This window comes from Periplaneta americana, chromosome 1 (genome assembly GCF_040183065.1).
Source record: "Periplaneta americana isolate PAMFEO1 chromosome 1, P.americana_PAMFEO1_priV1, whole genome shotgun sequence".
Taxonomy (NCBI): domain Eukaryota; kingdom Metazoa; phylum Arthropoda; class Insecta; order Blattodea; family Blattidae; genus Periplaneta; species Periplaneta americana.
In genome coordinates, this window is record NC_091117.1 from 212,014,065 (window position 1) to 212,028,076 (window position 14,012).

A 14,012-nucleotide genomic window follows, 5' to 3' on the forward strand; every position below is an offset into this window, starting at 1 on the left:
TTAACACAAAACTGATTATATGTAGGTGACTAGAGTGTAATATCTAAATCAGAGGATGATACAAAGTGGAATACTCATATTAAATAATATTCTAAAAGAATTTTGAATGAAAATTTGTTGTAAAAGATCTAAAATTATGGCCTTCAAAGGTCAAGAATCAGTAAGGTCCAAAATTGTAACCTAAGATAAAATATAACAAACTCTTTCACTTACCTGGGTTGCGACTTGCCATAGAAGGGGAAAAGGATATTCAAGGAAAAATTACGTTAGAGCATTTTCTCACCCTTGTCATTTACTAAACAGATAACACAATGTTGACGTCATTAATGAAAGAGCCAATCAGAGTCATTCACCTCGTGTCATCTCAGTAACCAGAGTGGCTATCTCTAGGCAGATAACACTGACGTGAACGAGGTTTACCATAGGCCTAATTTGGTGTTAAAATTATAGCATCTTGTTTGAGACTTAACATTGTAGAGGATATTCATCTACTAAGGACAGCTCAAGATGGATAAATATTCAGGCTGAAGTACAAGAAGACTCGGGAAAGACTTTTTCATTGAGGACGTTGAAAGATCATTTTCACAGATCTCTTACGATTCTTTCTGAAGTTTTACAGACATGAACATACGTCACCAAATACATCACATGATGTAAACATAGCATTAACCGTTCAGCAACTGCAAAAGTGTGAAAACTATTTTCTAAGATATTAAAGGTGTTAAATCAAGTTCTGAAACCAAACTAAGTTCAAAAATAGACTAGACTAAATGTATAATACACTTAATTTTCTAGTTAAAACAAATGGTAGCGAAATTTGAACAGTTACGAAACACAATGTAAAGAACTTTGTTGCAACAGAAATGAAATTTTTTAAGGAAACTGTAGGATCTACTTTGATCGAACAAGAGGAATGAAGATATTTTAAAAGATTTACGAGAAATTATATCAATATTAGAAAAGATTCAAAATTACAGAAACAATAATTGAAAACAGCATGTTCACCATATATACCGAATATTTTGCTTCAGTACCAATCTAAAAAAAAAAAAAAAGATGAGACAGACTGCTGAAAAATTAGCAGATTGCTTTCAACTAAAGGTCAAAACAAATCATTTACTTACTTATGGCTTTTAAGGAACCCGCAGGTTCATTGCCGTCCTCACATAAGTCTGCCATTGGTCCCTATCCTGAGCAAGATTAATCCAGTCCCTACCATCATACCCCACCTCTCTCAAATCCATTGTAATATTATCCTTCCATCTAAATCGGTCTCCCCAAAGGTTTTACTCCCTTCGTGAAGGAGAGTGGTGGTGGTGGTGGTGGTGGTGGTGGTGGTGGTGGTGGTGGTGGTGATGATGATGATGATTAAATTATAAGACAAAAAGTGAAGGAGGAAGATGCATTGGGTGAGTATTGGCAAAAGGAAAATAATGAAAATTACGCCATTTTGGAAATAGTGGTTGTTAATTATATTTCCAAGGCATGGGTTACAAACAACAATGTACATCATATAATCATCAACAAATTTCACATAGTTTGCTAATATTTGCTAACTGCAATATCTAAATCAATAAAACTGCAATATTAACAGTAAAGATAAGTACATACTATTACAATATTTCAGTTATTAACTTTTTAACTGGTAACAGATATTCAACAGTAACTTGTTAATTCTCATATTATTAGAAATGATGTAGATTAGGCAAGAACTATCCTTTGTTTAAATACTATTCACCTTAAAATCAAATAAAAATAGCCATTTCATTGTTTTCAACTGTTTAAAACATTCTAAAGTCATTATTGTTCCTTTTTAAATTCAAGAGTTTGTGTTTATTGCACTTCTCTTCATGTTTTCACTTGTATGTTATTCAGTGTCCTGAAACAAAATATATTTTATATATAACGTAATAACAAGTTAATGAGAAAAATTAACATCTAAGTAAGACATTAGTGTGTATTTGCTAGGTGAGTACTGCATACAATATGATTAAAGGACATAGGCCTATACATGTTATTTTACCAATAATAGCACTTCACATACACAGAGCATTCTACTTGAGAGACTGTACAAAGCGTATAGTTCAGTTTTGGAACCTGATTTTTTAAATATGGGAAGTAAGGAAGAGTTGCGAAGTTAACTGAATGGTGTTGAGAGGTACAATGGCATAGGACTATGTGGTTAGTCAGCAGTGTCTTGTTATTATTGTTTAGCTCAGATCAATTCAGATACCAGTTCTTAGTTCAAAGTTTATTTTGTGCATTCCAAGTTACAATTTTTTTTTATAGTTTGTATGTCATTTGTTTTTGAGAAACTAATAGTAATGCAAACGCTAGGAGAAATCGATAAAACGATGATATTACTTCATTCATTTCAAGGAAAAATTGTTCCAGGGCCGGGTATCAATCCCGGGACCCTTCGCTTAGCACGCAAATGCTCTACCGACTGAGCTATCCCAGGAACTATACACGACACCGTCACAATTTTCCCTTTTATATCCACACAACTCACATGAGCTGACAAGACGCCAGAACTCAACTGAGAGTGCACACAAATACTGTGTGACTTTAAATTGTGGCTTTCTGTTAATGTACCTCCAGTAACGAATGTAATATACAAATCTGGCTTTCAGGTAGTAGCTCCCTGTAAAGCAGGTTTGAATAATTTCAAGGAAAAATTATTCCGGGGCCGGGTATCGATCCTGGGACCCTTCGCTTAGCGCATATAATACATTTGTTACTTGAGGTACGTTAACAGAAAGCCACAATTTAAAGTCACACAGTATTTGTGTGCACTCACAGTTGAGTTCTGGCGTCTTGTCAGCTCATGTGAGTTGTGTGGATATAAAAGGGAAAATTGTGATGGTGTCGTGTATAGTTCCTGGGGTAGCTCAGTCGGTAGAGCATTCGCGCGCTAAGCGAAGGGTCCCGGGATCGATACCCGGCCCCGGAACAATTTTTCCTTGAAATTATTCAAACCTGCTTTACAGGGAGCTACTACTTGAAAGCCAGATTTGTATACTTCATTCATTGTAACAGAATTTAGCTAAAAGCAATAAATCACAGCTTTTCTCACTGCCCATGCTCCTGTGAAAAAGTATCTCAATAAAATGGGCTTGTTAGAGCAATTTAGACTGTAGATTCTGTGAGGAGACCTGAACAACCCATCACATTATATGTTCCTGAGATGCTTCGGCTCGCAAAAGATATCTTAGCTTTGGGACAGCATTCCTAGAACCAGAGGACCTCGAACTGACTTCCATAACTGGACTATATTTCTACTTAGGATTCAGGTTTATTGAATCAGTATTAATATAATTTAGACAGCAGAATAAGCCTAAGGCTGAGATGCATCTGGAGAAATGAAGGGTCTAATACAGTGGTCGTCAGCACTCGCTGAAATGTGCAATGGGTATGCGATGCTGTCCCATGTGCACTGTCATGCAACAGGGAGAGATAGAGAGCATACCCACTAGCAGCTACGAGAGCACTATGGTGCACTGTGTTTTCCGCAGGTAAGAGAGGCTAGCCCCAACATGCTCTGTGCTGACGACCTCTGGTCTAATATATTAAAACAATCATCAACTGCCACACACGAAAAGTTGGTGGCGATTTCATAACCAAGGGTCTGCCAGTTCTTGGATATACTTTGAGGGGAACTCCCACAGTACGACCAAAAAAAAGGAAGCCAATGCATTGGGGTAGCACGAGAACTTGTAAATAGTCAAAGTACACTCATCAATTTATTGTTGCATAACTATTTCATGCAGGAAGAACATTATTATTAGGCACAAGACAAAGCTTGTACAAAAGAAAATTAGAGTTAATGTTTTCTTTCTTAAAGGAGGGATTGTGGGGAACCCGGGGCACACCCTCTTAAATCTGGCCCTGCATTCGAGTACTTAGAAAGAATAGTTGAGTTGCTGTTCTCAATAAATCCCTAACATGTCACGTGACACACTATCTACTATCTACAAGTGCTATTCAATTTCTCTATAATATTTTATTACAAATTTTTGTTTACAACCTTACAGTTAGTGTTGGCAACTATTTTTTGTATCTATATCTATAGGCTATCCCACGCCGTGGCGTCGTGATCTAAGGCATCCTGCCTAGGACTTGCATTAGAATGCGCGCTGGTTCAAGTCCTCATGGGTGAAGAAATTTTCTAATGAAATTTCGGTCATTGTATGGGACTGGTGCCCACCCAGCATCGTGATGCACTTGGGGAGCTACGATAGGTAGCGAAATCCAGTTGCAAAAGCCAGCTATAATGGCTGGGGGGATCATTGTGCTAATCACACGATACCTCCATTCTGGTTGGATGATCGTCCACCTCTGCTTCGGCATATGAACATGTGGCCAGCAGCCGGCTGGTCGATCTGGGCCCTTCAAGGGCTGTGGCACTACGGATTATATCCATAGGCTATATTTATTTATCTATTGGCTGTGGAGATTAACCGTGTGCACAGTTTAAGGGAAGGTTTTGACACAAGTTTATTAACATTTACCTTATTAGCCTATTAGAAATGTACTGGTAGTGATCCAGCAAAAACGATGAGTACTGTAGTAGGTATTTCATACTGTGGAATTTCGACAGTAGAATTTAATGATATTAAGTAATAAATGACAATGATATTAGTCGAAAACGATGGTAATCAAAAATTACGTCCACACCTGTGGAGTAATGGTCAGCGCGTCTGTCCGCGAAATCAGGTGGCCCGGGTTCGATTCCCGGTCGGGGCAAGTTACCTGATTGAGGTTTTTTCCGGGGTTTTCCCTCAACCCAATCATGAGCAAATGCTGGGTAACTTTCGGTGTTAGACCCCGGACTCATTTCACCGGCATTATCACCTTCATCACATTCAGACGCTAAATAACCTTAGATGTTGATAAAGCGTCGTAAAATAACCTACTAAATAAATAATAAAAAATTACACTATAAAATGAATACTTACGTTATTATCAGAAATATAATCCCTATTAGATAGTGGACTCAGCTCTATTTCATAATCATCCATTTCAAATTCGCCATACATATCACTATCAGATATGCAGTCTTTACCAGAAGTCTTTGTTAAAAATTTGATGTTTGTCATCTGTCTGGTATACTTGAGAGTACAAGAAGAGGAAAGATCTAATAAATCTGATTCAACACGTGCAACCTGCGTGTTGTAATTTTCACCAATCTCTGAGAAATTTTCCACTGAATCTTCTATACAACCATTACTATTGGTTTCATCTGAATAAATATAGTCATTATTGTTTAACATATATTTTTCCCATTTAATTGGTTTTCCAGCATTCAACGAATATAATACATTTTCTTTATCATTCTTTGTATTATTTGACTTAAATTTCTCTAGTGGTTGTAAAAAGCATTCCACAGACGAATATGAATCTTGAGAAAAGAGATTTGTTGCATAGCTTTTCTGTTCATATTCGTGGTCTGAACATGAAATGGTATTGGAACATGATGACAATGAAGGTAATGATTGATTTGGACTTTCTTTGACTCTTGTTGTATTCAAATTAGGATCTGAATAAAATAGCAGCGGACTAAGAAACTCATTTCCATTTTCGTGATTTTCTTGAGGTAATTCAGTAATGGAAGTCAGAGTGGGTTTTACTGATGCTGAAAATTCATTATTATACATGAAACTCGCGTCATTGCCTTCCTTTTTTGAATCATCTGTAAATGAATTATTCAAACTACAATCTGTGTGTAATAATCTCTCAGACTGACATGCTTCTTGTGTAAAACTTTTACTTCTCATAGAATTGTCATCACAGTTATCTTTCCTATAGAGACGAGTAAATTGAGACTTTGCATATGGAGTGGAATAACTGTCTTGTGAGAAGTTTTCTGTTACATCTACCTTAAATCTTTTTAAGGAACTTGGTCCTTCTAGGGTAGCAGATAAGACGTCTAAATTAGTTGCATCTGAATGACATTGGCACTGAATCTCAGATTCTCTTCTAGTAGTAAAAAGGTTTTCTTCAGAACTGGAAATAAAAATAATTGAAAATGAAAAAGGAAGTTTACCGAGAGTTTTTCATATCCCTTCATAGTTTTACAGTACTGTAAGACCAATTTTTGGGATTTTTTATTTCAATCTATACGAGACAGGTGGACAAATGGTGGAACTCGGAATGTGGGGTCAGCATGACGTCGAACCTTGGTCTAAGACAATATAATAATAATAATTATAATGGTTTATTTTAACTGGCAGAGTTAAGGCCATTCGGCCTTCTCTTCCACTCAACCAGTATGATAGAAAATTACTACAATGCTATGAATATAACATAATTAATACAATACATAACGGTCAGTGCGCCTGGTCGCGAAACCAGGTGGCCTGGGTTCGAATCCCGGTCGGGGTTTTCCCTCAACCCAATACAAGCAAATGCTGTGTAACTTTCGGTGCTGGACCCCGGACTCATTTCACCGGCATTATCACATTCATCTCATTCAGACGCTAAATAACCTAGATGTTGATATAGCGTCGTAAAATAACCCATAAAAAAATACAATACAATATTACAATATAAGACAATATAATACATAATTAATATAATACAATGACAATTCTTTTTATCTTCACAACACCAATAAAATAATTATGTAATAATAATAATAGTCATTATATTGACAGCAGGTCCGCCGAGTTAGCTCTGTGGTAGCGTGTCTGCCTCCAGACTTGTCAGCCCAGGTTCGATTCCCGGCAGGGTCAGAAATTTTCATGTAACATTTCTATCTCAGGACTAGGAGAGATGGCAGTGCACAACTTCTAATCACTAATGCCTGGGTTAAATCCCAAATCTCTCCATAGTGCTTATGTCACTGTTGATAGTGATTCGTCCGTCAGATGGGGACGTTAAGCCTGGCAACCCTTGGTGCTATTCGAAAAAAGTAGGCTATGTGCCAGCACCGGGTTTCCCCTTCTCTCTTCCTCACCATCATCATTCTCACCCATTCCCTACTACACTTACACATACACTCACACTAGTACACGACATAATTCTTCACAGGTACACATCATGCAATGTGACCTGTCGAAGTGGTGTGCAACTTTAAAATGGGTCACAGTCCTGTCATCTATCACGCAAGTGTAGTGGGTAGGCATTAAATACACACACATTGACGGTAGACGAACTTGCATGTCTTACACAGGACTCCAACCCACAACTCTGACTTTAACAATTAAATTATCACAGTTGTGGTTAAATATGAAAGCATGCTTGTCTTACATTAGGACGAAATAACTGAAATGTAAGTATAAATATGTGTGTATTGCCATGATATGTGCACTAACTAAGGCTAGCTTTGGTGTTGTGTAGAAATCATGACCTTGGGTTCAAATCCTGCATACCATATGTATGTTTGTCTATTGTTAAATAGGGTCTTCCATTGTCTAAAGCGTCATGCTGTCCTCAAGTCAAAAATTCCACCATGTGTTCATCTAGTGTCAGGTCTCAAACATCCAAATTTGAGCTTTGGATGAAATTCTGTCAGAGTATGAATACTCCTTCCAGTTAAAAGGCACTAAGTCAGTTTTGACAACATGGACATTTTGATGGATTTCGTAATTCTCTCTGCATTTATTATAGGATGAAACATATCAATTATACTCCATGAGTGAAGCTTAAACACAACATAAATGTAACTTAACAGTTTTTATTATTGAGTAGAACAGTTTTCTTCAGTTATCTCAGTACTGAACAAAATGACTTAGTGCCTTTTAACAATGACCGATACATATAGGCCTATACACACCAGACATACTGGGTGAGTCTCATAATCCAAATTAGTAGTTAGGCAATTGTACATTTTACGATGAAAGAGTAATGGAATGGAGAAAAATTCTCTCCAGCACCGGGATTTGAACCTGGGTTTTCAGCTCTACGTGTTGATGCTTTATCCACTAAGCCACACCGGATACCCATCCCAGTGCCGGACAGAATCATCTCAATTTAAGTTCCAACTCTTGGGTTCCCTCTAGTGGCCGCCCTCTGCACTTCATCATAGATGTCTATGAACGTAGGACTGAAGTCCACACATGTGCTGAGGTGCACTCGTTATGAGTGACTAGTTGGCCGGGATCCAACGGAATAAGCGCCGTCTTAAATCACGAAGTGATTTATGCCAAGAGTTGGAATTTAAACTGAGACGATTCTGTCCAGCACCGGGATGGGTATCTGGTGTGGCTTAGTGGATAAAGCATCAGCACGTAGAGCTGAAGACCCGGGTTCAAATCCCAGTGCCGGAGAGAATTTTTCTCCGTTCCATTACTCTTTCTTCGTATAATGACGCAGAATATCTGCATGGAAATATCATATGTAATTACTTCAGTACATTAAAATAATATATAAATTGTACATTTTACAACATGATCCCAAAATTCAGCTATATCTTATTTATGCTCTGGCACAAGGAGTGTACGTAGAGGTGTTAACAGTGGGAAGAGCTAAGCTCTAAAATGAGGACAATATTCATTCATTCAAATTAAAAAATCTGATCAAATAAAGAGAGACGTTGAAGAAAAGAGAGAAACCATAGCGAGAAGTAGTGGAAGAGAATTGTTGGGAGGATCGTGACATGGAGGATGCTATCTCATCACGACCCCACAATCAGGGACATGGGTCTAGATAAAGACGAAGAAGCAAAATAGTAGTACCAGTAAGTGTAGATTGTCGTAGTAAATAAAGAAAATAAAATGAATAGAATATTTTAGTATCTAAACAGCACAATTCAGAATAACAAAAAGTCGAGGAGAGAAACAAAGATAACAATTTTGATCTAAGTTAAGCACAGACATAGCTGGAATGGAGGGGGGAGCTAGATCAAGTAAATAAATCAATAATATTTAACTAAAAGTTAAATAAATAATGTATGTGATGTGGGGAAGGTTAAGTTTGAACATAATTGGTTTTGGAATCCCAATATGGCATCACATACCACAACAGTATGCCTTTATTAAACTCTGCTCATATTTTAAGATCAACCTATACACTGAATAAAATTTTCCAATGTGTTTATTTTAGCATTCACTAACTCAAAAATTTAATTTCTGATATAAACTGAGAGGTTTTACTTTTATCTATAATTTAAGTCCACACCTGTGGGGTAACGGTTAGCGCGTCTGGCCGCGAAACCAGGTGGCCTGGGTTCGATTCCCAGTTGGGGCAAGTTACCTGATTGAGGTTTTTTCCGGGGTTTTCCCTCAACCCAATACGAGCAAATGCTGGTTAACTATTTGTACTGGACCCCAGACTCATTTCACCGGCATTATCATCTTCATCTCATTCATATGCTAAATAACCTCAGATGTTGATAAAGGATCGTAAAATAACATACTAAAATAAAAAATAAATCTATAATTTAAAACTATTTCTTGGCTTTTTGGCAAATTTTAAAATAATAATAAATGTAAGAGTAATAAACAAGTTCCTGAAAGAAGAAGAAGAAGAAGAAGAAGAAGAAGAAGAAGAAGAAGAAGAAGAAGAAGAACTTGACCCAGAGAAATTGTAGACTACGGTTATTTTGGGTGTTTAGCTATGGCTGGCAAGGATGATAGTGTGCGAACAATTTTAAGAAAAACATGTGAGAAAGCCATGTTTTTCCATTGTGCATCACACAAAATGAATCTTGTAGCGAACGACTTGAACAGTGTTTCACAAGTACGCAACACCATCTCCACCCCCAAGGGCATAATAAGGTTATTCAAAGAGTCAGTGTGGAGAAGAAAATACGTCCCAAACATTACTCTTCTGTGTGGCACACGATTCCCCCAACAATACAAAATACAGGTAGTGCAGTTTTCAACAAGCATTTTGTGAGCATTGTTGGAGGAATTATCATTAGAAGGAAACGGCAACACGACGAAACAGGCATTCCAGCTACATTCTGCTGCCACCATTCATTGTTGCTGTCTATTTGGTGGCCAAGTGGAAAGATCGAAATATGCAAGGATCAGCAGCAATCAGAGGTCAGCTGGCATTGAGAACAAACGTTGTAAACCTAAGTCAAGGCTATATAAATCTTTAATTTGGTTATAAAACTGAACGAATGTATTTAGCTAGGTTCTATAAAACAAAGAAAGATTTTATACTTAATAGTTTTTCAAATGCTAACCCATGTGATGAATCTCTTGAGGCTGCTTCAGAAATGACCATATTTAATGGCAAGCGTTTTCTTGGTTGTGCAAGCAAAGCAGTATCATTCCTAAGAGGAGTCAGTGTGCAGGATGGTGCTGTATCTGCTGCAGTTGCATAATTCTGAAACTGAGATTTTAAGATTCGAAATACAGTATATTAGTCCCAGCAACTTATTACTAAGGAGCGGATTCCTATGTAATTAAATATTATTTTTGCATGTGATAAAACACAATTAACAAAGTTAAAAACTCCGAACATGAAGTTTCAAGTTTAAAACCCGAACTTTATTTTACATAAACACACATATTTTCACAAAAAAATTATGTAAATACATATTTTCAGGAAATCTATTATAAACATATAAATCTTGGAGTTTTTTTTTTACTTAAATAATTTTTTACAATAACTTTTAAATATTTTAAAACTAAATCAATTATGTCACTCAGAAGTACGTTATCTTTTTAAGAATTCTCGGTTGCTTCGTGTTTCTAAGTGCTGTGTGGTGTAGCCGTGATCCATTTTTGTAATAGTATCGCCTCAAGTTCTGAGAACTGCTAGACAGCATATCAATGTTATTATTAGAGAATAAATTAACATGGACAAGGAGGAGAGATCTTGCAACACATAATTAGGAATGTTTATTGTTGCTAAAGAGAATTTCATTCAACTCTTTGTTTGTGAAACACAACAGATAAGACCTCGGGTATGAACATTATTTAATTTGAACAAATCTCTCGCCTCTCGCTCATGTCCATCAAGTAAGGCAATATATCTTGTTGTGATTCCCTGTTATCGGCTTCGTCAATCGATAGCCTTAAAGATATACTGAAAGATGGTTATTTAAAAAACGATTTGGCTTTCCTATTAGCAAATCTAAGCTTTTTGTGTGACACCATAAAAAAACTCGAAACATCCAAAAACCTGTTGTCTGAAACAAGGAGGTGCATGCCGTGAAAATTAAACTAGACTCGCTACCAGGTTCAGAGAAGTACAAGTACTAAGGGACAAATTCCAGAATATGTTTGGGAAAAACAGTGGATATAAAAAAAATGTGTAAAGTTGCTCAAGTATTGGAGGGTGTGCCTGTAGGTGAAATTGATGGTGTTTGTGTTTGTGACATTCCTCTCTTTAAATATGCACGTCTGACATCCTGTGATGGAGAATTTGGAAATGACCTTTGTTGTTCACTGCAATTCTCGGCCAACTACTAGCACTCAAGTGTGGTTGGTGAGTACCTAGTAACATTTTTTTTTCCAAGCTAAGTAAGGTATTTTTGTCACATTTAAAAATATATATATATTTTTTTTATTTTTAGCAAATATTTTCGTACTTTTTAGCACATAAAAAATAAATATATTTAAATTTTTTAGCACATAAAAATCCGCTCCCTACTTATTACAAACTAGTTGAAAATGACAGTTGTGCCAAACTTTGTTTGCATACAAGGCACATACAGAACAAAATAAAATTACAACTGAGCTCTATTCAAACAGGACGATGTACATATCATGTCATCACCACCACCACCACCACCACCACCACCATCATCACTATCATTGTAAACAGTCTGAGAATTATGTCTTTAGTCTGTTCCAACAAGTGTTGGTCATGCTGTCTTCTCTGCAACTTGGGTATCCAGAGAAGACCTACTTAAAAAATTTCCTCTTCTGAAAATTCCAGTAGCTTAAGTAATAATTAAGCATAGTGAATATTTTTAGTGTGTAAATAGAATGAATATTTTTGAATGTATTTATTCACACTGCAAATGGGTATATACCCGGTGGCAGTGGTAACTAATTACACTCAATAATGACAATTAATAATAAACACAACTAATAAAAAACAATAATTAATAATAATAATAATAATAATAATAATAATAATAATAATAATAATAATAATAATAAAATAATAATAACAAGGAGCATCCTAAATTAAATGAAGCATGGTCACTTAAAATAACATTTAAAGTAAATCTAATTTGTATCTTAACCCTAAGTTCGAACTAAGACCCACGAGTGTGACAGGTTCATACCTACACAAGTACCTTTCGGCACTACACTTATTTCGCTGTCAACTCAGTCACTGCACTGATTCTACCTGATTTCACTAACACTTCTAACCATTTCACTGTTCAAATACTTTGCACAGCCACTTCACTGACACCAACACACTTCACTTACACAATAGACTTCACTGACACTACACAGTTCACTGACACAACACACTTCCTCACTGATAGAACACTTCAAATAACAAGATATCAATTACACCCTTTAAATAGCTACTACCGTCTATTAGTAAAATCCTTAAGCCTTTATTATTTAATGTATGTAAAAACAATACAAGTGAATGACAAACTAACAGAAATATACAAAATAGTTTTTTCATATGTCGATATCTGTCTCCGGAAATTGTGAAAAGAATCTGACAACCTTATGCTAGTGACGACTCAAGATTTCACACTCGAGATCACTGCTCAGAACTGAGTGAACTCCACTGTTCTTACTAAAAATAAAACTGAAAGGAATTCTGCTCAGAATACAAATGAAGCACCAAATGTAGACTGTTGTGAAGAACTAATTTCCATTTCATTTTCCGTCTTCCTGATTTCGGAAGGGGATTGATCCCTCTCGTCCCTCCTCTGCCTACGGCCATTACAAGAATATATTAAGCAAAAGAGTTTACAACGGTTCAGACATGTAATAGGATGGTACCAGAGAGGTTACCAAGAAGAGCATTGGAAATGAGAATAGAGAATAAGAGAAAATTGGGAAGACCAAGAATGAGATGGTTGGACCAGCTTAAATGCAAGAGGAATGGAATGGACAACAGTGATGACTGAAAAATCTTGGAAGGATAGAGATGTCTGGAGGAGGCTAAGTCAGATGACCTTTATAAATGGAAACGTCCAATAGAGGAAAAGAAAGAGCGGTTTGTAGTACAGTAGTAGTATTTAGTAGGCCTATATGATAATTAGTGGTATGTAGTGAGCATCGATCAGACCATCTGTCTCCAATAGAGGTCCAGATACATATACATGACTAAATATACAGTATACAATAATTAAATTTTCAATGTTTTCTTATGACTGATATTATGTTGTCACCCTCTTTACACTCTAATGAGAAAGTATGTGCTCTGGACCTCTAATATGGGAAGATGGCGGCCTGGTCGATGCTTACTACATAATTACCTAAGTAATGTAATGACCATCTGATTAATATAATTGAACAGTTATATACAGTGCTGTAGTTGAAAAAAATTTTACTGCAACTCGGCTATTTAAGAAGTCCCAAATTGCTGCATCAGTCGTTTCCTATATTATTTATACTGGAACTGTGGGACCCTATATTATTTTTACTAGAACTGCGTTCCGGCTCAACTAAACACTGGATTACGAGATTTTAAAGCTAAAATTAATCACATCAGACTTACACTTTCACCTGAATGTCTAACTGCTGTGCCTGCTATTAAACAAGGCTGTAATGTTGTGCCATCATCTCTCATTTTTTGTCTTATACTTATTTACTCTTATTTATGCAAGCAAAATATTGTCTTTAACTATAGAGCTTACATATATTAAATTTATGAAATAATGAAAAATATTATGTAATTCATATTTAGAAAACTGTCCTGTGATAATGAAATATTTATCATTATTATTCACAGTAAGTTATAACTGGAAGATAAATTATTAATACTACATTAAGAATGTCACATATCATATTAAATTAATACACACAATAATAATACACGAAGATAGTAAAATCACACATGTTTGAATAGCCCGGTCAACTGCAGTGCTTTGTGAATGAGACAGTGCTCAGAGTAAATTTCCAGTATAGCCAACG

At 36.1% G+C, this 14,012-nt stretch overlaps 1 protein-coding gene and 1 non-coding gene across 3 annotated transcripts; one reads left to right on the forward strand and one right to left on the reverse strand.

Annotated features, from left to right (window-relative positions):
* Nucleotides 1–1,376: 1,376 nt before the first annotated feature.
* On the reverse strand, nt 1,377–14,008 carry LOC138707731 (uncharacterized). 2 transcript variants are annotated; one of them, XM_069837604.1, is made up of 4 exons: nt 13,597–14,008; nt 10,136–10,284; nt 5,880–6,006; nt 1,377–1,879 (listed from the first exon to the last, which is right to left on the reverse strand). In XM_069837604.1, the coding sequence occupies exons 1-4, from the start codon at nt 13,666–13,668 to the stop codon at nt 1,868–1,870; spliced, it is 360 nt and encodes a 119-aa protein (XP_069693705.1). In that variant the 5' UTR covers nt 13,669–14,008; the 3' UTR covers nt 1,377–1,867. The 2 variants fall into 2 exon arrangements, with proteins under 2 accessions (XP_069693705.1, XP_069693700.1); XM_069837599.1 differs by having other exon boundaries at nt 4,959–6,006.
* TRNAS-GCU (transfer RNA serine (anticodon GCU)) lies at nt 2,880–2,953 on the forward strand. The gene has a single exon. It is a non-coding gene; the product is annotated as a tRNA-Ser (tRNA).
* Nucleotides 14,009–14,012: the final 4 nt, after the last annotated feature.

What these genes read in the sequence shown, in the direction of transcription:
- LOC138707731 (XM_069837599.1), bottom strand. Translation starts at nt 13,668, where the DNA reads ATGAGAGATGATGGCACAACATTACAGCCTTGTTTAATAGCAGGCACA. An exon ending in TTAGACATTCAGGTGAAAGT is followed by an intron (nt 10,285 to 13,596) that starts GTAAGTCTGATG and finishes TTAAAATCTCAG; the next exon opens with TTTCAGAATTATGCAACTGC. An exon ending in TCAAGAGATTCATCACATGG is followed by an intron (nt 6,007 to 10,135) that starts GTTAGCATTTGA and finishes TTTTATTTCCAG; the next exon opens with TTCTGAAGAAAACCTTTTTA.